The following is a 26,859-nucleotide window of genomic DNA, read 5'->3' on the forward strand; positions in this document are numbered from 1 at the left end:
CAAAACATCAAATCAGTAAGAAGTATGGAGAAAGTTTCTATTGTGTAGTTCTTATAGGGTTCTTTTAGGACTTTGATATTTCAGGGTTTATAGTTCACATTTACGACTGGAAGCACAGGAATGAAGACCACAGGAGAGGGAAGAAAGTTTACAGGATGGTACGTGTCATAAATAAACATTATTCTTGAGGCTCTTCACCCTCTTTTTCTTAACAGACAAAGGATGAGATGGTTGGATGGCATCACCAACTCAATGGACATGAGTTTGAGTAAACTCCGGGAGTTGATGATGGACAGAGAGGTCTGGAGTGCTGCGGTCCATGGGGTCGCAAAGGGTCAAATACGACTGAGTGACTGAACTGAACTGATACCATTTCAAAGGGATCTATAGAGGTGGCCACATTCTTGCATCAGTGGTTCTCAAACTCTGCCAAAGATGAAACAGTTTGTCTCATCCTTCTTCCCAGGTATGTTACCCTTGGAGTCCTTTCACCTGATTGCTTTGGAAATATAGTTCTCTGATAAGCTCAAAAAAGTGATAATTTCTAAAGTATTATTTCTAGTTTTCTTTTTGCTTTTGGTTATTGTCATTGGTGGAGTGGGGGTAACATTCATTATGGCTCTTTGTATTTTTGAGTAGAAGCAAAAGTACTAGCATCATTTATTTTGATCAGTGTTGACTTTTTCCTTCTTTCAGGTAGTGCCCAGTCTGGTACCAAAGCACAAGAAAGAGTTACCGCTTTCCTACCTCCTGTTTCCTTTATGCTTATTAATGTCATGAAGCAATATGAAGGGAGAATCCTATTTGAGTATGATTGTTGCTGTTCAGTTGCTAAGTCGTGTCTGACTCTTTGCAACCCCGTGGACTGCAGCATGCCAGGCCTCCCTGTCCTTCACTATCTCCCAGAGTTTGCTCAAACTGATGTCCATTGAGTTGGTGATGCTCTCTAACCACTGTGTCCTCTGCTGTCCTCTTCTCCTTTTGCCCTCTATCTTCCCCAGCGTCAGGGTCTTTTCCAGTGCGTCAGCTCTTCACATCAGGTGGCCAAAGTATCAAAACTTCAGCTTCAGCATCAGTCCTTCCAATGAATATTCATCATTGAGATGAAGATAGGAAAACTAGGACATTGCTCCTCTATGGAGTTACACATATTTGACAAGGTAAGTTTCTTAGTATTGGAAAAATAACACTTCCGTTCACCCATATGCATATAGAGCTGTTGAGGAAAGCCCAGCCTCAGGTCAGCGGTGGTGTGTGGGCTGCCTTCCTTCCCAGCTCTTCTCAGAGCCCCAGTACCGTTATAGCAGCCCATGTACCATGCTAGCAGCACAAAAACTTGTGGTCCAGGTGGGCTGTTTTTGATAATACAACATCTAATCCATGGGAGGAAGGAAAGGTTAATTTTCTCCTGCAAAGTCATCCTCCCCAAATGTTATGTCCCAAATAACTTATATTTTTGCCTATGGGAAAAAAAACAGTAAGAATTTGCATTTTTACATAAAAACACATTTCATATCCTGGAAATATTCTCTTACCTCTTTTCTCTGCAGAAAAAAATTTTATACCTGGGAAAGTACATTGTCTTTTCATCTTTGCTGGTTTTCATCCATTTGCTAGGTGTTTTTCACATAGAAATTATTGTCCCAGAATCTGTATACCTCGTTAAGAACAGAAAGGATTATTATTTTCTTCCCTACATAGGGGGATGGGACCTAGCATGTGATTTATTTTCCAGGTACAAAAACAACCTGCTCTAATGGAAAAGAAAATCCCTCCACCCCCCACGTCTTCTGATTCCCCAGTTATTTAACAATGTTCAGGTTGTATCTCAAGAGAAGACAATGGCACCCCACTCCAGTACTCTTGCATGGAAAATCCCCTGGAGGGAGGAGCCTGGTAGGCCGCAGTCCTTGGGGTCGCTAAGAGTCGGACACGACTGAGCGACTTCCCTTTCACTTTTCACTTTCATGCATTGGAGAAGGCAATGGCAGCCCACTCCAGTGTTCTTGCCTGGAGAATCCCAGGGACGGGGGAGCCTGGTGGGCTGCCCTCTGGGGTCGCACAGAGTCGGACACGACTGACGTGACAGCAGCAACAGAAGCAGGTTGTTTCTAGTGAGGTCACCCAGTTCACAAAACACCAGGATAAAATAAGTGTGAGGAGACCGGGAGATGGTTTCACTGTCTCATCATTAAACAGAACTTCCCTTCCCTTACCTGCTAACGAGGAAGTATTAAGTAAGAAGTAGCATCCTTCGATGGAGAAGGCAATGGCACCCTACTCCAGTACTCTTGCCTGGAAAATCCCATGGATGGAGGAGCCTGGTAGGCTGCGGTCCATGGGGTCGCTAAGAGTCGGACATGACTGAGCGACTTCACTTTTTTCACTTTCATGCATTGGAGAAGGCAATGGCAACCCACTCCAGTGTTCTTTCCTGGAGAATCCCAGGGACGAGGGAGCCTGGTGGGCTGACATCTATGTGGTCGCACAGAGTCAGACACGACTGAAGCGACTTAGCAGCAGCAGCAGCATCCTTCGATCGTGGTGGATTGAAGGCACTAGTGGATCTCTTCCATCAGAGTTCCTTTGGGGGCCCCTGTCCATGTGAGCAGTTATAATAATATAGCAAAACTGAGGGGACTTCCCTGATGGCTCAGCCAGTATAGAATTGGCCTGCAAAGCAGGAAACTGTGGGTTCGATCCCTGGGTTGGGAAGATCCCCTGGATAAGGAAATGGCTACCCACTCCAGTACGCTTGCCTGGAGAATCCCATGGACAAAGGAGCTGGTGGATGGGCTACAGTCCATGGGGTCACAAAGTCGGACACGACCTACTCTCTCTCTCTCTCTCTCTCTCTCTCTCGCGCACACACACACACACACACACACACACACACACACACGCAGTAGGAGTAGCGTTCCCTCCACCCCACCCCCTGCCCCACGTGGAAGCAAAGCAGGAAGCAGCCCCTGACGTTCTCCTGGGGCAACCGCCAACCTCCCCGAGGGACGTTTGCCTCCTGCCCAAGGAGAAACGTTCCCCCTGAAGGCTGGGGTTGCAGGCGGCCCTGGTGGCCCACCGGTCCCCGACCTCCAGGCCTGGCAGGCTTGTTTCTGGCTGAGACCAGCCACGGCCCCGGCTCAGCGTGATGCAGCGGAGCCTGGGGCAGGTGCAGCCGGAGGTGGCGCAAGTCCAGGAGCAGGTGCAGTCGCAGGCCGAGCGGGGCGCGCCCTCCGGGCCACCCGCGGCCGAGGCCAAGAAGGCCGGGCCGAAGCGCCCGCACCTCAGGATCTTCCCGGTTAGCCTCCTGAAGCTCGGCGCTTTCAGCAAACGGGGAGGCGGCCAGGCTGGGGCCACGCGGCGCGGCGCCAAGACGGTACTCGGACACCGGAAAGGGACTCTGGAGGGGCCCTGCGGCTGGGGCTGTCTGGTTTTCCCCTGGTGTCAGCGTTTTAACAACGTCCGTTGCTTCCTGATTTTCTTCTGCATTCTGGTCATGGCTCAATGTAAGCCCGCGAGGGGGCTGCGTCGAGGAGAGCGCGTTCTGGCGTGGGCTGAAGGGGGCGCCAGAGGGCCCCCTACACTGAGGAGGCGGACGAGGGCGAGAGCCCCTGGAGGGCTGAGGGGGGCGCCAGAGGGCAGAGGCCCGTCTACCCTGGGGAGGTGGGGAGGCCCCCGTGTGGTGGGGAGGCCCGGCTCCATGTGGCTGTGCTCGCCAGCGTTCTCCAGGCGCGTCTGGAATCCGCGCAGGTTCACAGGGCCCCGCCCTGGTTTACTTCAGCTCCTCAGGCCCCGGTTTGACCTAATTCTTCCTCACAGTGAGGCCTGGCCACCAGGTAGCTTGACGGGATGAGGGTGTTGTTGAGTCATTTCGCCAGGTGTGTGGTCACCAACCCAGAGAAGCTCCTTCACTCAAGGCCGAGTCACTTAGAGGATTAAAATAAGGTCAGAAAGAACGTGACCACCAGGTGGTTTCTGCTTCTACCCACAATTTTGAGACGCCCTGACCGAGCCACTTCCCTCCAGGATCTTGTTTCCTCGTGTGTGAATTAAAGAGGTGGTGTGGGACCTCAGACGATATCAGAGAACCCAAACTGTAAGCTGTTTATGTTTGTCCACACAGCTGGACGAAAAATGTGAATCTGAATGCCTTTAGAGGGTCACGTTGGAGAAAGTGAAAGTGAGGTCGCTCAGTTGTGTCCGACTCTTTGCGACCCCATGGACTGTAGCCCAACAGACTCCGCTGTCCATGGGATTCTCCAGGCAAGAATACTGGAGTGGGTTGCCATTTCCTTCTCCGGGGGATCTTCCTGACCCAGGGATCGAACCCAGGTCTCCTGCATTGCCGGAAATGGCAACCCACTCTAGTATCCTTGCCTGGAAAATGCCGTGTACAGAAGCACCTGGCAGGCTACAGCCTTTGGGGCTGCAAAGGGTTGAGCGCGACTTAGCGACTAAACAATACAGGGGATATATTTTCTACTTGGCCACAACCCTCACCACTCCCATGACATGTAAATTCTTTACGAGCCTTTTTACACTGATGATATTGGAAGCTGCCAAACATGGTCTCTTTTTGCTGTAAAATGCTGTATCTAAATAACTTCAGTAAAAAGGATGTATGTGATAAGAACCATATGAGAGGAACAAATATTGATAAATAGTCATCAGTTTGTCTTGAAAAATCATCAAAGACGTTTCTTTGGAAAAGAAGGATTTGAATTATGCCTTGACAAATAGGTACAGTAATAGCTGGGGATGTAGAATACTTTTTGAATAAGGAAATGAATGAGTGTTTTGGTAAACAAACAGATACAGGAAAACCTTGCTTCAGAATGGTGAGTGACAAAATTGAGATCTTAACAATATCGAGTGTTTTGATACCTGACCATTGTATATCTATTTACTTAGGTCTTCGCTCCTGCAGGTTTGCTATAGTAATTTATTACTTTTAGGAGCCTTTTGGCAGATTCCTTAGAATTTTTAACTACATGATCATTTCATCTGTGAATCAGGACAATTTTACTTCTTTCTTCCCAGTCTGTATGCTTTTTATTTCTTTTTCTTGATTTCTTGCAGTGACTAGGACCTCCAGTACAGTGTTGAATAGAAGTTTTGAAAGAGATATTAATTTATTTTTCCTGATTTTAGGCAGAAATCATTTAGCCTTTCACAATTAAACATATTTACTGCAGATTTCTTGTGGATACTTGTTACTGATTCGCAGATGTTCCCTTTTATTTTTAGTTAGTTGGGAATTTTTTTTTTTTATCATCAATGGTGTTACATTTTATCAAGTGTTTTTTTCCTGTATCAGTTGAGGCTATCATATTTATTTATTTATTCTACTAACATTATATATTGTGCTTTTTGATTTTTGGATGTTTAATCAACCTTGTATTCCTGGGATAAACCCTTATTGCTATCTTATTTTCTTTTTTTTAAATAGATTGCTGGATTCAGTTTGTGAACATTTTGCTAAGAATTTTTTTTTAATGAGAATATTGGTTTGTAGTTTCATTGGAATGTTTTTGCCTGTCTTTAGTATCAGGTTATACTGGCTTCATTAAATGTGGGTACATTCCTTTCTCTTGTCTTTTTCTGAAAGAGTTTATGTAAGATTGGGTGCCTGCATGAACTCTTTCAGAATCAATTTGTCAATTTATTGCCTCTCAGTTCCAAACATCCATTTTGCCTACTCTGTGGAAATGGAGCTGGGCCCTCTAATTTTTTTTCCCCCCCTAGCTGTAAGAGTGTTCAATTTTGGCAGTAGGAGGTACTGGAGAGCCACTGCACAGGAAATATTGCTTCTTGGTTCCAGGGTGTTTGCTTGGCGAGCCTCTGCAGTGTGTACAGCTTTCTCTATCATCAGGCCCCTGCGTGTTTGCATCTTCTCTGGTATCCCTCTCCTGCAGTACCTGGTGGCCAGAAGCCCTCAGTGGCTGGCAGCTCCCTCTGGCATCTCTCGTGAAGAGATCTCCCCACCACATAGAAGGAGACCTACCACAAAGTTTTAGAGTATAGATTTCCTGCTAGTTTTGTCAGCATGGCATCCCAGTGACTTCTTGGTCATTCAGTAAGCCACGGCTATGCACTATTCACAAGGTCTGGCTTTTAGCCCTTGAATGCTCTCTCTCAGTCCTAAGGGAAGTGACTGTTCCTCATGCTGGCTGTTTCTATATTTAGCATTCTCTTTACTTGTAACTATAATGCCTTGTTTTGCAACTCTCCCATTATGGCTAATGATTCTTTATGTTAAACTTTTCTTGTTCAAATTACTGTGTGGTTTCTCTCTTCTGATTGGATTCAGCATAGTATGGAATTGGTATCAGGAGTAGTACCAGAAGATATATACTCATAAAGCTGGGATTTTCGGGTTGGTTTTGTTGGGCCTTTAATCTTGAGTGAAATGCTGAGCTCTTTGCCAGTGGAAAATGGCTGGTAGTCCTTGGCATGTGGTGGCATCATAATTAATCAAGGCATCACCTGTGCTGGACTGGGATGAAATGCCAGGTGACGCATGTGCCTTGAAACCTGAGTGGACGCTATCGTTTACCTTATGATAGTGATGCTGACTATGGGTGCCCTTTGGGAATACCAGACCACGTGACTTGCCTCTTGAGAAACCTGTACTCAGGTCAGGAAGCAACAGTTAGAACTGGACATGGAACAACAGACTGGTTCCAATTAGGAAAAGGAGTACGTGAATGCTGTATATTGTCACCCTGCTTATTTAACTTCTGTGAAGAGTACATCATCAGAAATGCTGGGCTGGAGGAAGCACAAGCTGGAATCGAGATTGCTGGGAGAAATATCAATAACCTCAGATATGCAGATGACACCACCCTTATGGCAGAAAGTGAAGAAGAAGTAGAGAGCCTCTTGGTGAAAGTGAAGAAGAGCGTGAAAAAGTTGGCTCAACATTCAGAAAACCAAGATCATGGCATCCGGTCCCATCACTTCATGGCAAATAGATGGGGAAACAGTGGAAACAGTGGCTGACTTTATTTTTCTAGACTCCCAAATCACAGCAGATGGTGATTGCAGCCATGAAATTAAAAGATGCTTACTCCTTGGAAGGAAAGTTATGACCAACCTAGACAGCATATTAAAAAGCAGAGACATTACTTTGTCAACAAAGGTCCATCTGGTCAAGGCTATGGTTTTTTCAGTAGTCATGTATGGATGTGAGAGTTGGACTATAAAGCTGAGCGCCGAAGAATTGCTGCTTTTGGACTGTGGTGCTGGAGAAGACTCTTGAGAGTCCCTTGGACTGCAAGGAGATCCAACCAGTCCATCCTAGAGGAGATCAGTCCTGGGTGTTCATTGGAAGGACTGATGTTGAAGCTGAAGCTCCAATACTTTGGCCACCTGATGCAAAGAGCTGACTCTTTTGAAAAGACCCTTATGCTGGGAAAGATTGAAGGCAGGAGGAGAAGGGAATGATAGAGGATTAGATGGTTGGATGGCATCACCAACTCAATGGACATGAGTTTGGGTAAATTCTGGGAGTTGGTGATGGACAGGGAGGCCTGGCCTGCTGCAGTTCATGGAGTCGCAAAGAGTCGGACATGACTGAGTGACTGAACTGAACTGAACTGAAGCACTTGTGAAGGAAAAATGACAGACTTGGGTTTGTTAACTCTCAGCTCGTTTTCATCTGAAAATTCGAGGGCTCCCATGAAAGCCCTGAAATAAGCTATCACTTTTTTTAACCACATATTTCTGGAAATCAAACACAAAACTAAATGTATGGGTTAATGAACTGTGATGACAGTTGAATTCAAAATTTTGTCAAGTTGCCCTGTGTCTTCCCATCTTTTATGTATCCAAGAAGAGTGTTATTTTTGAAGTCTATTCAGTTTGTTACTTAGGATATAGTGGTGATGTCTAAACTCCTTAAACATGGAACTGGAACTGTGTGTAAATATTTGCGTGGACACATGTTTTCATTTCTCTGGAATTTATACCTAGCAGTGAAATTGCTTGATCATATGCTACCTCTGTAGTTAAATTTTTCAGTATGCTGTAGGTTCTGCATATATGTACTTCATTAATTTATGAAGTTCTCCTTCTCCTTCTCTCAAAGGAGTGTTTCATGTGTTTTTGAATCATGTTTTCATCAAATGTTTTTATTACAAAAAGGTGTTAGATTTTGTCAAATGTTTTTTTATGCATTTGTCCATGTGGCCTTTTGCTTTTTAAATTTAGTAAATTACAGTGATTCATTTTCATATATTGAATTGAAATTAAGGAGACCTATGAATTTGGACACTTAAACTTGGTGAAATATTCAAAAGAATCACAAACAGAGACAACTTATTTGAAGAGCTTTGTTTTGTAAAGTATTTGTCAAAGAAAGATTTTCTAAACTGAGTGTTAGGCTGAAATATTTTGGTGCAAAGATATAACTGAAGATATTCTTTATTTAGTAGTGTTTTCTTTAGCTTGTTAGATACTTACATACTTATAAAGAGTGTTTTCTCAATGAAAATATTATGCTTTGCAATAAAGAGTTGTTTGGAGGCCTTAACCACTTCAAAATTTATTAACTATTATTCTGGACATCTCTAAAACCTCATTCAGCCTAAGTGATTCACTAGAAGGACTCAGAGAAAGATGTTATACTCATGAATATCATTTATTATAGTGAAAGTATACAGATTGAAATTAACAAAGGGAAAAGGCACATGAGACAATGTCCAGAAGAAACCAGGCCAAGCTTCCATTGTCCACTCCCAGTGGAGTCACAGGGACTGCTTAATACTTTCAGCAATAATGTATGACAACACTTGCAAAGAGTTACCAACCAAGAAAGCTCAACCATGTGAGCCTGGGTATTCAGGGTTTTGGTTTTTTTTTGAGGGTGGGGGGGTCTCAGGCATGTAAACATGCAACATCTGTGTGACTGACCTCAGCTACTCAGACTCTATTATCCCACCCCTCATACACAACAGAAAAGGCATTCACTGCAAATCATGTTGCTAACATAAACTATCTGACCAAAATGGTACTTTGTGGCCCAAGGCCTCCAGCATATAAAAAGTACTCTTATATGGCAGAATATTCCATGGGCTCAGAGTCCTCTCCCAGGAGCCCTCCAAAGACCAGTCCTGAAGCCAGGCCTTTTTTGAGTAACCCAGGCCTTCTGAGTTAACTCTTACTGCAAAGCTATGAAAGCATCTTTGTTGAATAAATTAATCTTATAAGAACAATTAGAAATAGTTCAGTTTAGTTGCTCAGTCGTGTCCAACTCTTGCGACCCCATGGACTGCAGCAGGCAAGGCCTCCCTGTCCATCACCAACTCCCAGAGTTTATCCAAACTCATGTCCATTGAATCGGTGATGCCATCCAACCATCTAATCCTCTGTCGTCCCATTCTCCTCCTGCCTTCAATCTTTCCCAGCATCAGGGTCTTTTCAAAAGAGTCAGCTCTTTGCATCAGGTGGCCAAAGTATTGGAGATTCAGCTTCAACTTCAATCTTTCCAACGGACACCCAGGACTGATCTCCTTTAGGATAGACTGGATGGATCTTCTTGCAGTCCAAGGGACTCCCAAGAGTCTTCTCCAGCACCACAGTTGAAAAGCATCAGTTCTTTGGCACTCAGATTTCTTTATAGTCCAACCCTCACATCCGTGCATGACTACTGAAAAAACCATAGCCTTGACTAGACGGACCTTTGTGGACAAAATAATGTCTCTGCTTTTTAATATACTGTTTAGGTTGGTCATAACTTTCCTTCCAAGGAGTAAGAGCCTTTTGATTTCATAGCTGTAATCACCATCTGCAGTGATTTTGGAGCCCCCAAAAATAAAGTCAGCCACTGTTTCCACTGTTTCCCCATCTATTTGCCATGAAGGGATGGGACTGGATGCCATGATCTTAGTTTTCTGGATGTTGAGCTTTAAGCCATCTTTTTCACTCTCTTCTTTAACTTCATCAAGAGGCTCTTTAGTTCTTCTTCATTTTCTGCCATAAGGGTGGTGTCATCTGCATATTTGAGGTTATTAATATTTCTCCCAGCAATCTTGATTCCAGTTTGTGCTTCTTCCAACCCAGCGTTTCTCATGATGCACTCTGCATAGAAGTTAAATAAGCAGGGTGACAGTATACAGCCTTCACATACTCCTTTTCCTATTTGGAACCAGTCTGTTTTTCCATGTACACTTCTGACTGTTGCTTCCTGACCTGCATACAGGTTTCTCAAGAGGCAGGTCAGCTGGTCTGGTATTTGCATTTCTTTCAGAATTTATGACAGTTTATTGTGATCCACACAGTCAAAGACTTTGGGATAGTCAAAAGCAGATATAGATGTTTTTCTGGAATGCTCTTGCTTTTTCAATGATCCAGCAGATGTTGGCAATTTGATCTCAGGCTCCTCTGCCTTTTCTAAAACCAGCTTGAGCATCTGGGGTTCACAGTTCATGTATTGCTGAAGCCTGGCTTGGAGAATTTGAGCATTACTTTACTAGTGTGTGAGATGAGTGCAATTGTTTGGTAGTTTGAGCATTCTTTGGCATTGCCTTTCTTTGGGATTGGAATGTGAACTGACCTTTTTCAGTCCTGTGGCCACTGATGAGTTTTCCAAATTTGCTGACATATTGAGTGCAGCAGTTTCACAGCATCATCTTTTAGGATTTGAAAGAGCTCAACTGGAATTCCATCACCTCCACTAGCTTTGTTCATAGTGATGCTTCCTATCACTCACTTGACTTCACATTCCAGGATGTCTGGCTCTAGGTGAGTGATCACACCATTGTGATTATCTGGGTCATGAAGATTTTTTTTGTACAGTTCTTTTGTGTATTCCTGCCACCTCTTCTTAATATTTTCTTAATATCTTAATATCTTCTGCTTCCATACCATTTCTGTCCTTTATTGAGCCCATATTTGCATGAAATGTTCCCTTGGTATCTCTAATTTTCTTGAAAACATCTCTAGTCTTTCCCAGTCTATTGTTTTCCTCTATTTTTTGCACTGATCTCCGAGGAAGGCTTTCTTATCTCTCCTTGCTATTCTTTGGAACTCTGCATTCAACTGGGTCTATCTTTCCTTTTCTCCTTTGCCTGTCACTTTTCTTCTTTTCACAGCTATTTGTCAGGCCTCCTCAGACAGTCATTTTGCTTTTTTGCATTTCTTTTCCATGGGGATGGTCTTGATCCCTTTCTCCTGTACAATGTCACGAACCTTCATCTGTAGTTCATCAGGCACCCTATCAGATCTAGTCCCTTAAATCTATTTCTCACTTCCACTGTATAATCGTAAGGGATTTGATTTAGGTCATACTTGAATGGTCTAGTGGTTTTCCCCACTTCAATTTAAGTCTGAATTTGGCATAAGGATTTCATGATCTGAGCCACAGTCAACTCCTGGTCTCCTTTTTGCTGACTGTATAGAGTGTCTCCATCTTTGGCTGCAAAAAATATAATCAATATTGTTGGCCATCTGGTGGTGTCCATGTGTAGAGTCTTCTCTTGTGTTGTTGGAAGAAGGTGTTTGCTATGACCATTGCATTCTCTTTGCAAAACTCTCTTAGCCTTTGCCCTACTTCATTCTGTATTCCAAGGCCAAATTTGCCTCTTACTCCAGGTGTTTCTTGACTTCTTACTTTTGCATTCCAGTCCCCTGTAATGAAAAGGACGTCTGTTTTTGGTGTTAGTTCTAAAAGGTCTTGTAGGTCTTCATAGAACTATTCAACTTCAGCTTCTTCAATGTTACTGGTTGGGTCTTAGACTTGGATTACTGTGATATTGAATGGTTTGCCCTGGAAATGAACAGAGATCAATTCTGTCATTTTTGAGATTGAATCTAAGTACTGTATTTCTGGCTCTTTTGTTGACTATGATGGCTACTCCATTTCCTCTAAGGGATTCTCACCCACAGTAGTAGATGTAATGGTCATCTGAAGTAAATTCACCCATTCCAGTCCATTTTCATTCAGTTAGAAATAAGATCACATTGAAAACATATTCTTCAGAAAAATTATGAATTGAGGTGGCCAAGAAATCGGTTAAGGTATCTCATGTGTAACGGGAATAATATTCCTTTATCTTGTAAATATCATGATATATAAAGATATTTGAAAAGGGTTTTTACTAAATTTTTGGCTTCATTAATGTAATAAAATTAGTTTCTCTATAAATGCAAAAATTATATGATTTTTTAATGTAGTATTCCATACCAGGCATTGAGGCAGGAAAGATACAAATAAATCAACCCTCAAAGATAGAAATCTAAAATTGGTTATCTGACCTGACTGGGCTTGAAAGTAATGAAAAAAACAGTATTTGTGCCTGTGGAAAATGGTACATTGGAAGTCAACACATGAAGTGACTTAAAAGAGTTATTTAAAATGTTGCTGGGGTAAAGTTATTATTAGAGTCAAGATTTTGGCAGACCAATAGCTTCTGCAGTTAACTCCTATGGCGGTATTATTGACTATAAGGGTTTTGGGATTGACTGTTTCTCACTTCACTGAAAAAGTTATAGAAAGAAAATGAGAATTTTAGGGCATGAGTAGAAAATGTGTGAGTTTCTGTGATGGTCCTGTGAGAATTTTCCCTTTTCACCTCATACTGTGTATTTGGAACAATAGCAAGCCTTATCCACACTTGCAGAATTGCAGCATAAGTTGAATTCACAAATTCATGTGATCTCCTGCGTGAGAGTTGGGACAATGATTGGAGGAGAGTGGAACCCTGAGAACTGGGCCAAAAGCATTAGTGTGGATTTCCATGAATCCAACAACTATAAACCCTGAATCCTGAACCTCCTTTCCCAGTATAGGCATCTATTCTTCTATGTCTCAAAAAAGCAATTGCTTGCTTGCAGACACTGAATTTACTTCATCTGAGTTAAGGGAATACTGATTGCTCTCTTGACCCATCCCACCTCTCAATGCTACTAGACTCATAGCTAGAATCAGATTCTAGCCTTCTTAGAATGACTAACATAAAATCTGTCATGGGAGATAATATCTTATATACCCAAAATTTGCCTGCCACTTCAGCAATGCCTCTAGGGATATGCTGATATAAGCATATAACTGATAGGCTGCAGGGCTATGTCTTCTAAAATGAAGGAAAAGTTTCTTCATTTCTACCATCTACTACTAAGAAAGAACATAATCTTTGGTGAACCTGTGGTTTTTGAAGGCCGAAGTATGCTACAGTATAATGTTATATGTAGCAGCATAGCCCTGAAAACAGAGGAGAAAGGAAATCCTTCCAGTGGGCAAAACATTGGAGAGTATGTCTGATTGTCTGTATTGCTTAGATACCATGCTGCCATTGTTAATGGTTTGACCATTTGTTGACTAGGAAAGTGTTGGGTAAGTAGTATGTGTCTCTGAATGGGCAAAGTTATCCTATTTGAATGGTTCACCAAAAGAAATCCATTGCAGAGGATGCTATCAATAATGAAGTAGATAGATAAACTATTCTGTGAATATTAACCAGCCTCTTTTCCCTGCCATTGTATGTGTTCTCAATGGGCTCATATTTATAGTGATAATTGCATTTGAGATAAAGTTTATATGAGAGATGAATGCAAGGATTTATCTTCACCAGAGCTGATCTGACTATTGCATTTTTGAGTGCCTGAATTGCCACCAGGAAAATTCAATACAATCCAGGAAATAATTCGCTAGAGAAACCAACCAGCTACCTAGAGGCAGGTTGATTATGTTGTTTGCTTAATTTCTCCCTACTGAAATAGATGTTTAGAGCTGGGTTCTTTCAGCACCACGGTTCTGCCAGAACAACTATAATTGGACTTGATGAGTGCCTCATGCACCATCATAATCATCTTACGTATTATCACATTGCTTTTAATGAAGGAACTCATCTTACAGATGTACATCAAGAGGTTCATGTTCATGGAATTCACTGGCCTTACTACACAGCTCATGAACTAGAAACCCTTAGCTTTATATATTGTTATATTGTCCTGTTAAAGACTCAGTTGAGACTTCAGCTAGGAGACAGCAATCAAAAGTTTGGGTACTATCCTAAAGAGGGAGGCATATACTTTATGATAGTCACCTACATATGTGTTATATGAGACCTAGAGGAAGAAGAAAGGGTAAATAATGGAAAAAGGAAGTTATGAATATCAACTGTGGTATATTCAGATTTAAATAAAATATGTAGCAACTGTGCATTTTTCTCTTGTTTTATGTGATGTGTGCACACACATAAACATATATACATTTGTGTGTATTTCAATTTTTAAGCTTTTCTCTTCCTCTTTCCCTTACTATTTAACAGAATAGTATTGTGGAAGAGAACTTTACAAATTTGTCTCTAGGTTGCAAAGTATTCATGAATCAGAGGGGGAACTAATGCCCCAACCCCAGAGATGGACACAGTTACTAACAGGACATTCTTTGCCTTGGCCATTATTCTCCTTGGCCACATCTAAAATGAGAGTTGAAAAAATTCTTTTAGGTACAGAAAAATGTTTATATCTTGTTTCTTGCTAATTTAGGTCTGTTAAACTGTGGTTCTAAGTCCGAGTATGATTTCTTTTGCAGTATAGTTCCCTCACAGTTTTAGTTAGGCCTACATCTTTGCTGACTTATTTACTTACTTATACCACTTATACCTTGCAACTCATTTTTATATTGAAGAAATGCATTCAGGTTTGTGATTGGATTGAAGAAGGGTGAGAATGACCTTTCTGGGGAAAGAGTGAGAACATTTTTGTTTGTAAGAATTGTTATTGTGGCATATTTGGCAGAAGCATGATTATGTTGCTGTTAATTTGGTATGGAAGTTTAAACATGGAAAGAAGGGTGAAAATGTGTCCTGAGTAGTCCAGAGGGTGAGCTCTTCAAGTTGTTTGTCTGTTGCCCATAAGCTCCACTGTTGCCCTTCTGTTTTCAAGGGGACTGGCAGCCTGTAAATTACATTTACCAGACTTCCTTGACAGTTGGCTTCCACTTAGGTGTTGCCAGTAAGAGGCTGCAGCAGAACATTTGAGAAAGGGACAAGGGAAGCCTTTCTCTTTTTTCTCTCTCTATTCTGGTGATAATTTTGGCAACAGCAGCAGTACTGGGTAAGTGAGGCACCTGGGTTTATAGTCAGCAGTGAATAGAGCTCCAATAGCAACAATAGTGGAGGCTGCAGTGGTTCAGTACTTACGGGCACTGTCTCAAGCAACTGCAAGAGCTGTGGAAATAGCACGTGACTATGAGGTAGCCAGCTTTCCTAGTATTATTAGGTGTGTGGGTCATGGCTTCCTGCAAGAGGCAGTGATTGCAGTTCAATAGCAGTAGCAGCAGCAGTAGCTATTGCCACTCCAGTCACTACTCCAGTTAGTGGCATATATTTCATGAGTTTTGATTAGTAACTTTTTTCTTTTCATTCCAACAAATGTATTACTTTTGTAACCAACCCCTAGATCAATTTCTTTCTGTTTCAAATATTTAGTATGTTTATTTTTCCCAGTTGGATGCTGAGTTATAGAAATGCACCTATATGATACCATTTACTTAATGTTCAAAGAAATGACAAATGATACTCTATATTGTCTAAGGATGTATATATGCATTGTCAAAAAAAGTGTTAAAATGGCTCAGAAATGGTAAACTTCAAATATAGTATATGAATTGTGGCATGAGAGTGAAGAATGTGTTTAGGGAGTACATGTGGAGTTTCAACTATTTTGGTAAAGTTTCATTTCCTATTCTGGATGGGAGATAAAAATATATTCATTAGATTGTTATTTATTGTTTTTTAAATAATTAAAACATAATACATTGAAATAAGAAGGCTTCCCTGTTGGCTCAGACAGTGAAGCATCTGCCTGCAATGCAGGAGACCCGGGTTCGATTCCTGGGTCAGGAAGATCCCCTGGAGAAGGAAATGGCAATCCACTCCAGCACTCTTGCTTGGAAAATCCCATGGACGGAGGGAAATAAAGATTGAAATAAAGATCAGTACTAAGTGAAATGATTAAAAAGAGCACATTCTTTAGTAAATTACTCATAAATACTGTTTAAAATAGTTACAAAAAAGTTCAATAGCAAATCATAGAGGTTAGGAGAAGACTCTTGAGTGTCTCTTGGACTGCAAGGAGATCCAACCAGTCCATTCTAAAGGAAATCAGTCCTGGATATTCACTGGAAGGACTGATGCTGAAGCTGAAGCTACAATACTTTGGCTACCTGATGTGAAGAACTGACACCTTGGAAAAGACCATGATGCTGGGAAAGATTGGAGGCAGGAGAAGGGGACAACAGAGGATGAGATGGTTGGATGGCATCACTGACTTGATGGACGTGAGTTTAAGCAAGCTCCGGGAGTTGGTGACAGACAGGGAGCCCTGGCGTGCTGCAGTCCATGGGGTCACAAAGAGTCCAACATGAACTGAACTGAACTGAAGTCTTATTAGTATTTTGGAAAAGAGGTTGTTAGGCTTTTATAGATCTTAAGCATTCAGAGTAATTTAAAATAAACTTAAATCATTGTGAATTGTTTTTTAATGATTATAATGATCTATTATTTTGTCTTTATAAAGATTGTTTAATGCATATTATTTTTTCTTTTTACATTTTAGGTATTGTGTTTGGTCTTGTAGATCTGAGCACCTACAGTTTTAAGAAGGAAAATAATTTGAACATCATTGAGAATATATTCTTGTCATTGACTTATGATATTTCATCTTGCCTGTTAGTAGTGTTTATAGCATACTATGGAGGAAAAGGAAACATACCAAGATGGATTACAGTTTCCTCCTTTTTAGTAGGATCTGGATCACTCTTATTTGCTGTTCCATACTTTAATGTTGAAGATTCTCAAATGAATGTAGAATTTGAAGGTAAGATTTTAAAAGATACTGTCATCCATCAAATCATTATTCATTTAAACTGTTGACTCTAGGAATTTAATGTAAACAGTGATACTTGTCTGTACATTCATTCATCTGTATCTATTTATGTGATCAAGTTTACTTAGCTAATTAATGGTGGCTCCCTAATAACATATATGCCGTTCTTCCATCTTCTCATGAACATATATCCTTTCATCTAAGAGAAGGGTCTAGGAAAATGAAAGAATATTTAGGACAGTATTTGGGATAATTATTTCATGAAGTTGTTTTTCTTCTGTCAATTTTCATATATATTATAAATCTTTTGAGAACTTTTTCTTACGTCTTCTACAATATATTTTAACTGATCCCTTTATTTTGACCTCAACACGTGTATGTAAATACAAAGGCAAAGATACACACTTACACAGACATACTCAAAAAGTCAGAACTTTTCTAGCTATTTCTACAATTTCAAAAATGGCTGCTGCCCTTTGGCATAGGACTTTGAAAAAATAGGTGGCATCTTTGCTTTTTAAATTTTTTCTGATTTATTCCACATTTAAAAAATCTACCCCCAGTAGATAAAAACACTATTTGAAGTTTTAAAGCAATATTTTTGACATTTTTATGTCAGATACTTTCTTGTGTATAGGTGTGTAAAAATGTTGAAATGCATTTACCCATTTGTAAACTTTAGACTGGGCTTAAGCAAGAAACGATGGAAAAGGCATGAGGATATCTTTGTGCATGTGTATGTGTATATACATGTTTATGATGTTTAAAAGTATAATTATGGTGTGTGTTTATAACATAAATAAAATAGTTCATATTAAATTTAATAATTTATGTGTTAAGATATTATTATACTATAATTCATGTTATAAATAATATGTATCATATATCACTAATTTATGAAGTATATAATGTTCACATATATTTATAATCTGTATATTTACATAATGTATATAGAATAAATACATTTATTAATTTATAGGATATATTTGTAATATCTTTATTGTATTTATAGAATGGACAGCTAATTGGACTAGAAGATGACTTATGGAAAGAAGGGAATGGAGAACATTTTGCTTTCATTTTTCCTTTAACCCTGTTCTGGTCAGAAAGGATGAAAAGTTAGGAAGCACTGCTTGAGATATTAAAAATGCTGCTTGATGAGTCCTCAGGAGTAATGAGAGTAGATATAGTATAGTCGTTCTTCTTTGTCTTCTTTATATTATCTAGATTCTACATATTTTATTTTCTGTTTGTGACTAGGAACATGAAATTTATCTAACAACATTCATTCAATGTGTTGACTGGGTAACACTCTGGTTGGTATTAGAAAAACAGAAATAAAGTAAACGAATGATCTTTGCAAGGAGAAGTGCTCATTTCATCCATCTGTCTATGTAGCTGTTTTGCTCATTTTGTTTGGAAGTTTAGTTTTTACATAACTAATTTTCTGCACTATGCCCACAATTCAGTTTACACATGTATATATTTTTAATTTCTTTATCTTCTTTCATCTTATTTTGGGGACAGTCCATCTCTTCCTCTTTTCTGAATATCTCTCCTGTTCTATTTGGTCTGTATTCCCCAGTTACCTGCCATACTCATCTTCCTGTATGACTGGTCTGAAGCTTGAAGTAGTCCATTTACCACTACCTCACATTTCCTTTCTTGGCCCCTCTACCTTGTCTCTGTTTTAAGTATTCATAATAAATTGGTCCTCATCCCCTATGTCTTAATTAACATGTAGAAATCATACTCCACCAAATCCTTGAGAAGTTAAAAACTAATTTTCCCCTCTAGTTCATGGAAACAGTTGTATCGCACTCTGGCCTTTAGTTTCTAAATCTCTACATATAATTGAATACCTACCATATCAGTGGTTTCAGTGCATTGTCAGTTTACTAAGAACTTCCTAAATATCTCTCGTCTTGCTCTCTGATTATATCCACTAGTTATCCTAGCTCACTCATGGAACCGAGACTTCAGTTTTCTCCTTCTATTGAAACTTTTAGTACATTGACATCTACTTTCTCCCTTTATCAGGTTCTCCTTGTTGTTACTTTCTTTCATTGGTAGCTTGTTTTGTGTCCCTTAATATGACATGTTAGAGTATTTCAAACACACTCTAATGATTATACTAAGCTCTCTGTCTCATTGTCCCTTCTTGTTCCTGGTCTGGAAAACTTTGATCGAACCATACACCTCTCTTTTATATCTCTACCTGGTGCTGATGAGTATTTTAGAGAAAAAATATCACACAAGAGGACTGCTTAGTCCCACAGTGAATTTGCTACTTTCAACCTCAGTTATATTCTCAAATGGATCTATTCCCCTGACTTTTTTTAAACTCCCTTCTGTAATTCACAACAAAGATTTTCAATTTTCCTCATGTCTTAGTTTGTGCTGCCATAGCAAAAACATCATAGACTGCTATAGCAAAAACAATGCTCACAGTCCTGAAGGCTGAGAGGTCAAGATCCACGTGCCAGCTGATTCATTTCCAGGTTACGTTCTCATATAACAGAGAGAGAGAAAGCAAGCCCTCACGTGTCCTCTCTTCTTATAAGGGTACCAGTCCCACTCATGAGGGTCCTACCTTCATGGGCTACTTACTATTCAAAAGCCCCCATCTCCAAATGTCATCACATTGGGGATTCAGTTCAGTTCAGTTTAGTTGCTCAGTTGTGTCCGACTCTTTGCGACCCCATGAATTGCAGCACGCCAGGCCTGCCTGTCCATCACCAACTCCTGGAGTTCACTCAGATTGATGTCCATCAAGTCAGTGATGCCATCCAGCCATCTCATCCTCTGTCGACCCCTTCTCCTCCTGCCCCCAATCCCTCCCAGCGTCACAGTCTTTTCCAATGAGTCAACTCTTCGCATGAGGTGGCCAAAGTACTGGAGTTTCAGCTTCACCATCATTCCCTCCAAAGAAAGCCCAGGGCTGATCTCCTTCAGAATGGACTGGTTGGATCTCCTTGCAGTCCAAGGGACTCTCAAGAGTCTTCTCCAACACCACAGTTCAAAAGCATCAGTTCTTCGGTGCTCAGCCTTCTTCACAGTCCAACTCTCACATCCATACATGACCACTGGAAAAACCATAGCCTTGACTAGGCAGACCTTTGTTGGCAAAGTAATGCTTCTGCTTTTGAATATGCTGTCTAGGTTGGTCATAACTTTTCTTCCAAGGAGTAAGCGTCTTTTAATTTCATGGCTGCAGTCACCATCTGCAGTGATTCTGGAGCCCAAAAAAATAAAGTCTGACAGTTTCCACTGTTTCCCCATCTATTTCCCATGAAGTGATGGGACCAGATGCCATGATCTTGGTTTTCTGTATGTTGAGCTTTAAGCCAACTTTTTCACTCTCCTCTTTCACTTTCATCAAGAGGTTTTTTTAGTTCCTCTTCATTTTCTGCCATAAGGGTGGTGTCATCTGCATATCTGAGGTTATTGATATTTCTCCTGGCAATCTTGATTCCAGCTTGTGCTTCCTCTAGCCCAGCGTTTCTCATGATGTACTCTGCATAGAAGTTAAATAAGCAGGGTGACAATATACAGCCTTGATGCACTCCTTTTCCTATTTGGAACCATTCTGTTGTTCCATGTCCAGTTTTAAATGTTGCTTCCTGACCTGCATACAGGTTTCTCAAGAGGCAGGTTAGGTGGTCTGGTATTCCCATCTCTTGAAGAATTTTCCACAGTTTATTGTGATCCACACAGTCAAAGGCTTTGGCATAGTCAATAAAGCAGAAATAGATGTGTTTCTGGAACTCTCTTGCTTTTTCCATGATCCAGCAGATGTTGGCAATTTGATCTCTGGTTCCTCTGCCTTTTCTAAAACCAGCTTGAACATCAGGGAGTTCACGGTTCACATATTGTTGAAGCCTGGCTTGGAGAATTTTGAGCATTACTTTACTAGCGTGTGAGATGAGTGCAATTGTGTGGTAGTTTGAGCATTCTTTGGCATTGCCTTTCTTTGGGATTGGAATGAAAACTGACCTTTTCCAGTCCTGTGGCCACTGCTGAGTTTTCCAAATTTGCTGGCATATTGAGTGCAGCACTTTCACAGCATCATCTTTCAGGATTTGAAATGGCTCCACTGGAATTCCATCACCTCCACTAGCTTTGTTCTTAGTGATAGGGTTTCAATATATGAAACTCTAAACATTCTGCCTATAACATCTCACTTAACTCTTACCTTTTGTGTTGGATGGAAAATACTGCCATAGTAGAAATTTTCCTTAATTTTTTTCCCATAGAAACTATAATTTCACCTATAACTTCATATCGGCACTCTTCTTCCTTCCTGTTAAAATGGAAGAGCTGTCCTCCCGCTAAATATCCTGTGCTCTTTTAACTCCATGGGGACTTTATTCCATGGGTGGTCTCCTTGCCCCTCTTTCTGCAACTTCTCCTTCTCTTTTGCTTCTCATGTATTTGCATTTAAACATGCTCAGGTTTTTTCCTGTTCTTAAACAACTGAAACAACAATAGACATAACCAACAGTATCCCTTAGCACTACTTACTCATTTTCATTGAAAAATTGGGAAAGAATTCCAGAATGCTTTCTGGCTTTACCTCATATTCTTCACTCAACCCACTTTAACATGGCCTTCACTATAAACACTGCAACGGATATATTTTCACCAAACTATAGTAATAATTTGTTATTTAATATAATTAAAATTTTATTTATTACATTTCTTGCCTGCCACCCTTCTTGAAATTATAGTCCAATCAAAGGATATTTTTTAAGATGAAGAAGGGTAATAAAAGATTAGTTGTATCCTACTGATGGAAAAACATTTGTTGTCAAATGTTGGACATTTGAATCTCAGGCCGACGATCCTTAGGAGAAGGAAAACAAGTTGAATTTCCTAGGAGAATCCAAGAGTGGTCAATTAGGGACATATTTGATTATCAGGAGGGTGAAGGGCCTAGTTGAGTTTAACAATCATGCATTCAAAGTGAGATTTGTTTGCAATTTTTTAAGGAATCTCCACACTGTTCTCCATAGTGGCTGTACTAGTTTGCATTCCCACCAACAGTGGAGGAGGGTTCCCTTTTCTCCACACCCTCTCCAGCATTTATTGCTTGCAGATTTTTGGATTGCAGACATTCTGACTGGTGTGAAGTGGTACCTCATTGTGGTTTTGATTTGCATTTCTCTAATAATGAGTGATGTTGAGCATCTTTTCATGTGTTTGTTAGCCATCCATATGTCTTCTTTGTCTATTTAGTTCTTTGGCCCATTTTTTGATTGGGTCGTTTATTTTTCTGGAATTGAGCTGCATAAGTTGCTTGTATATTTTTGAGATTAGTTGTTTGTCAGTTGCTTCATTTGCTATTATTTTCTCCCATTCAGAAGGCTGTCTTTTCACCTTGCTTATATTTTCCTTTGTTGTGCAGAAGCTTTTACTTTTAATTAGATCCCATTTGTTTATTTTTGCTTTTATTTCCAGAATTCTGGGAGGTGGATCATAGAGGATCCTGCTGTGGTTTATGTCGGAGAGTGTTTTGCCTATGTTCTCCTCTAGGAGTTTTATAGTTTCTGGTCTTACATTTAGATACACATTTGTGTCTTTTTTGCTGTCTTGCATACAGGGTCATCATTGCCATCTTTCTAAATTCCATATATATGTGTTAGTATACTGTATTGGTGTTTTTCTTTCTGGTTTACTTCACCCTGTATAATTGGCTCCAGTTTCATCCATCTCATCAGAACTGATTCAAATGTATTCTTTTTAACGGCTGAGTAATACTCCATTGTGTATATGTACCACAGCTTTCTTATCCATTCATCTGCTGATGGACATCTAGGTTGTTTCCATGTCCTGGCTATTATAAACAGTGCTGCGATGAACATTGGGGTACATGTGTCTGTTTCAATTCTGGTTTCCTCAGTGTGTATGCCCAGCAGTGGGATTGCTTTTTGGACTCAGAGGGAGAGGGAGAGGGTGAGATGATTTAGGAGAATGGCATTGAAACATGTATAATATCATGTAAGAATCGAATCGCCAGTCTATGTCTGATGCAGGATACAGCATGCTTGGGGCTGGTACACAGGGATGACCCAGAGAGATGTTATGGGGAGGAAGGTGGGAGGGGGGTTCATGTTTGGGAATGCATGTACACCCGTGGTGGATTCATGTCAATGTATGGCAAAACCAATACAGAATTGTAAAAAAAAAAAATAATAATAATAATAAATAAATAAATAAATATAAGTGTTCTGTAACAAAAAAACAAAAAAACAAAAAAAACACAAAGTGAGATTTGCCTCATTGTGTGTTTCCCTCCAGCCACATCCAGCTTTAAACATGTAGGTGTAGAGTAGGGAACAGAGTTTAATTTGACTGAAAGGCTGAAATTTTACTAAAGGATTGCATGATATAAAAGAGAACAAAGGTTTTAAAAGTGCTAAGATGACTATGAAAGTAAGGCGATGGAGGTGACATTGAGATAGTGAAACGGAGTGGGATCAGTGGGTTGATTATAGGTCTGGGTGGGTTTTAAGGAGTGTAGCAACTTGGTTGCTAGAAAGAGTGATCTGGAAAGGTGGAAATAGTTTGAGTGAAGGATGCTTGGAATTGCAATTAAGGAAGGTTTGTAGTTATTGTTTCCAAAAGTTTTAAATGAATAGCTAAGGTAAATGGAGAACAAGTACATGGACAGAGTGAAATTCAAGAAACTAAGAGGCTAGGGTGTTGAAAATGTCAGATTGATTGTGATATCACCACTAGTTAATACGTTTATGTAAAATTGAATCATTTGTAGTTTGGATCACAGTTCTAGAGACCTCCTCCCATTTGACATGTGGATACTGGACTAGCTGAAAAATGCCACTTGTGTACTCTTTTGCAATCTGTACTTTTGCCAGTTTTGAAAAAGCAAGAGAGTTCCAGAAAAACATCTATTTCTGCTTTATTGACTATGCCAAAGCCTTTGACTGTGTGGATCACAATAAACTGTGGAAAATTCTTCAAGAGATGGGAATACCAGACCACCTGTCCTGCCTCTTGAGAAACCTGTATGCAGGTCAGGAAGCAACAGTTAGAACTGGACATGGAACAGCAGACTGATTCCAAATAGGAAAAGGAGTGCATCAAGGCTGTATATTGTCACCCTGCTTATTATTTAACTTCTATGCAGAGTACATCATGAGAAACGCTGGGCTAGAGGAAGCACAAGCTGGAATCAAGATTGCCAGGAGAAATATCAATAACCTCAGATATGCAGATGATACCACCCTTATGGTATAAAGTGAAGAAGAACTAAAGAGCCTCTTGATGAAAGTGAAAGAGGATAGTGAAAAAGTTGGCTTAAAGCTCAACATTCAGAAAACCAAGATCATGGCATCTGGTCCCATCACTTCATGGCAAATAGATGGGGAAACTGTGGAAACAGTGGCTGACTTTATTTTTCTGGGCTCCCAAATCACAGCAGATGGTGATTGCAGCCGTGAAATTAAAAGACATTTACTCCTTGGAAGGAAAGTTATGACCAACCTAGATAGCATATTCAAAAGCAGAGACATTAGTTTGTCAACAAACGTCTGTCTAGTCAAGGATATGGTTTTTCCAGTGGTCATGTATGGATGTGAGAGTTGGACTATAAAGAAAGCTGAGCACCGAAGAATTGATGCTTTTGAACTGTGGTGTTGGAGAAGACTCTTGAGAGTCCCTGGGACAGCAAGGAGATCCAACCAGTCCATTCTAAAGGAGATCAGTCCTGGGTGTTCATTGGAAGGATTGATGTTGAAGCTGAAACTCCAATACTTCGGTCATCTGATGCGAAGAGCTGACTCATTTGAAAAGACCCTGATGGTGGGAAAGATTGAGGGAAGGAAGAGAAGGGGACGACAGAGGATGAGATGGCTGGATGGCATCACTGACTCAATGGACATGGGTTTGGGTGGACTCCAGCAGTTGGTGATGGACAGGGAGGCCTGGCGTGCTGCAGTTCATGTGGTCACAGAGTCGGACATGCCTGAGCAATTGAACTGAACTGAACTGAACTGAACTAATATTTTAAGAATATTTTATTAAATAGACACATTTGAATCAAAATAGACACAATCAGAATGGTCTAATAGCATTGCTTGGATCTACCAATCTAACAACAAATGTAATTCCAACAAACATCTGTTGACTATTGAGCTACAGTCATGTGAATTTGAGAAAGCATAAGAAATGGAATGTCACTTCAAAGAATTTAAAATATAGTACATTGCTATATAATGAGTAACTCTAATATAGAGAAATTTTATTGTATAATGCCTTGTCCTTATGCACGTGTATTCTAGAAGTTAAGGGGTTTAAAATGGAAAACTATTTAGTGACATGAAGTTAACTTTAAGATTGCTGAAGAAGTTGATCTACAATTAATCTCAGAAAGTAATCTTTAGTAATTCAGATAACTTAGGACATCAGAAATACTTTTCTTCTGGGGTTGAAACTCAGGGGAACCAGATGCCAGATTTAAGAGGAATATGTGTGTATGTGTGGTTATATATATACTTATGCACTCATAAATGTGTATACACATATAATCATGCCAGAAAGATTTATATTTGGTTTGTAATATGTGCATCTTTTCCAGTATTCCCACAAATTTTCTTTTATCATTGTTCTTTTTTTTTTTTGAGAACATAATGATTTACTGTAGAACTACTACATTCAATATAAATGAGATGTTAACTAAAATTAAAGCATTATGGTAGAAATAGCTTATAGAAGGTAAAACATTTCATAGAATACACTGCATATTTGTTGTATGTTTAACTTTTGACCCATTTAACAAAAATGTAATTATCTTTTCAAAAGATATTTGCCAAGAAGTGAAGATTGTCAAGCCTTGCTCGAAAGCTTCATTCTCATTCCGATCAAACTACATGACTTTCTTCATCCTTGGGCAGAGTGTGCAGGGAATAGCAGCCATACCTCTTTATATCCTTGGAGTAACCTTTATTTACAACAGCGTTGCTACACACTCAGCTGGTATTTATCTAGGCAAGTATTTTTCCCTTGTGATATGATTTTTATATATTTTCATCCTATCAAACTATTTAGGTTGTAGTTCATTTCTCTAGGAAATAACTCAAATTACTAGATTAAATTGCTTGAATATTTGTATGCTTCAGCTTTGAAGATATAGTGGGGTTTGCTGCCATCATGTCCTTAAGGGAATGAAAACATCATTTTATGCTTCCTCAGAACTAGATTCAGTGCAGTGCTGAAATAATTATTACTGTACTAAGTTCTCTACATATACCAACTCAGTCTTTTCAGAGGGCTTTGACATTTTGAAGTTAATGAATTTATAACAGTTCTTGTTATAATCTTGTTCATCCTATCAAGGAGAGGAGTGACATGCTATTTAATTAGCTACAATGTAGAACCAACTTTTATAATATTTCATGCTAGTGTGTCATACAAAAAGTAACCCTGAGGGTATCCCACAATAATCTGTACTCCTTTATATTGTAATAGTTTCTGGTCCCGGTAGATTATCTATTTGTACAGGGTTATCTAACTTTCCTTTTTGAAAAAAATTAGGTTGTTTTTACATACCTGTTGTGAAGGTGACTTAACAGAAAATAACATTTTACACCAAAATAATAATTTTTCCACCAGAGATAAGGAAAGTCATGTCAATAAACTAAAATAGATGACATTCATATTTATGCATGCTTTTAGAACAAAATTGTACCAACTTATTAGTGTTGGCTGATGGTAGCAACAAATCTGTTTGTTTTGCTTTTAGTTTTATGGAATAGCAATTAAAAGCATACATGTATATATTACAGAGAATAGATTACTTTATTATTACCTCCTGCCTCCCTGGCAGCTAAAGTGAAGGATGCAAAAATGATGTTTATATTGAAATATCATCTTGCTTTAGTACCACAAATTAAAGTGAAATACTTTTGAATTATATTAAATATATGTATTTTATTTAAATTATATTAAAATAAGATTAAATGTTATAGTGAATTATAAAATTATCTGAATTTCTCTATGTGCATT

General features: G+C 39.8%; 1 protein-coding gene across 1 annotated transcript in view; it reads left to right on the forward strand.

Annotated features, from left to right (window-relative positions):
* The first annotated feature begins 3,148 nt into the window (after positions 1-3,148).
* The window catches only part of SLCO6A1 (solute carrier organic anion transporter family member 6A1), a 100,763-nt gene continuing 77,052 nt past the window's right edge, over positions 3,149-26,859 (forward strand). Inside the window, exons 1-3 of the mRNA XM_040239541.1 lie at positions 3,149-3,506; positions 16,564-16,824; positions 25,657-25,842. Coding sequence (XP_040095475.1) covers positions 3,149-3,506; positions 16,564-16,824; positions 25,657-25,842 — 805 coding nt within the window. The remainder of the gene's footprint in view (positions 3,507-16,563; positions 16,825-25,656; positions 25,843-26,859) is intronic.

This window comes from Oryx dammah, unplaced genomic scaffold (assembly GCF_014754425.2).
Source record: "Oryx dammah isolate SB20612 unplaced genomic scaffold, SCBI_Odam_1.1 HiC_scaffold_5, whole genome shotgun sequence".
NCBI classification, from domain to species: domain Eukaryota; kingdom Metazoa; phylum Chordata; class Mammalia; order Artiodactyla; family Bovidae; genus Oryx; species Oryx dammah.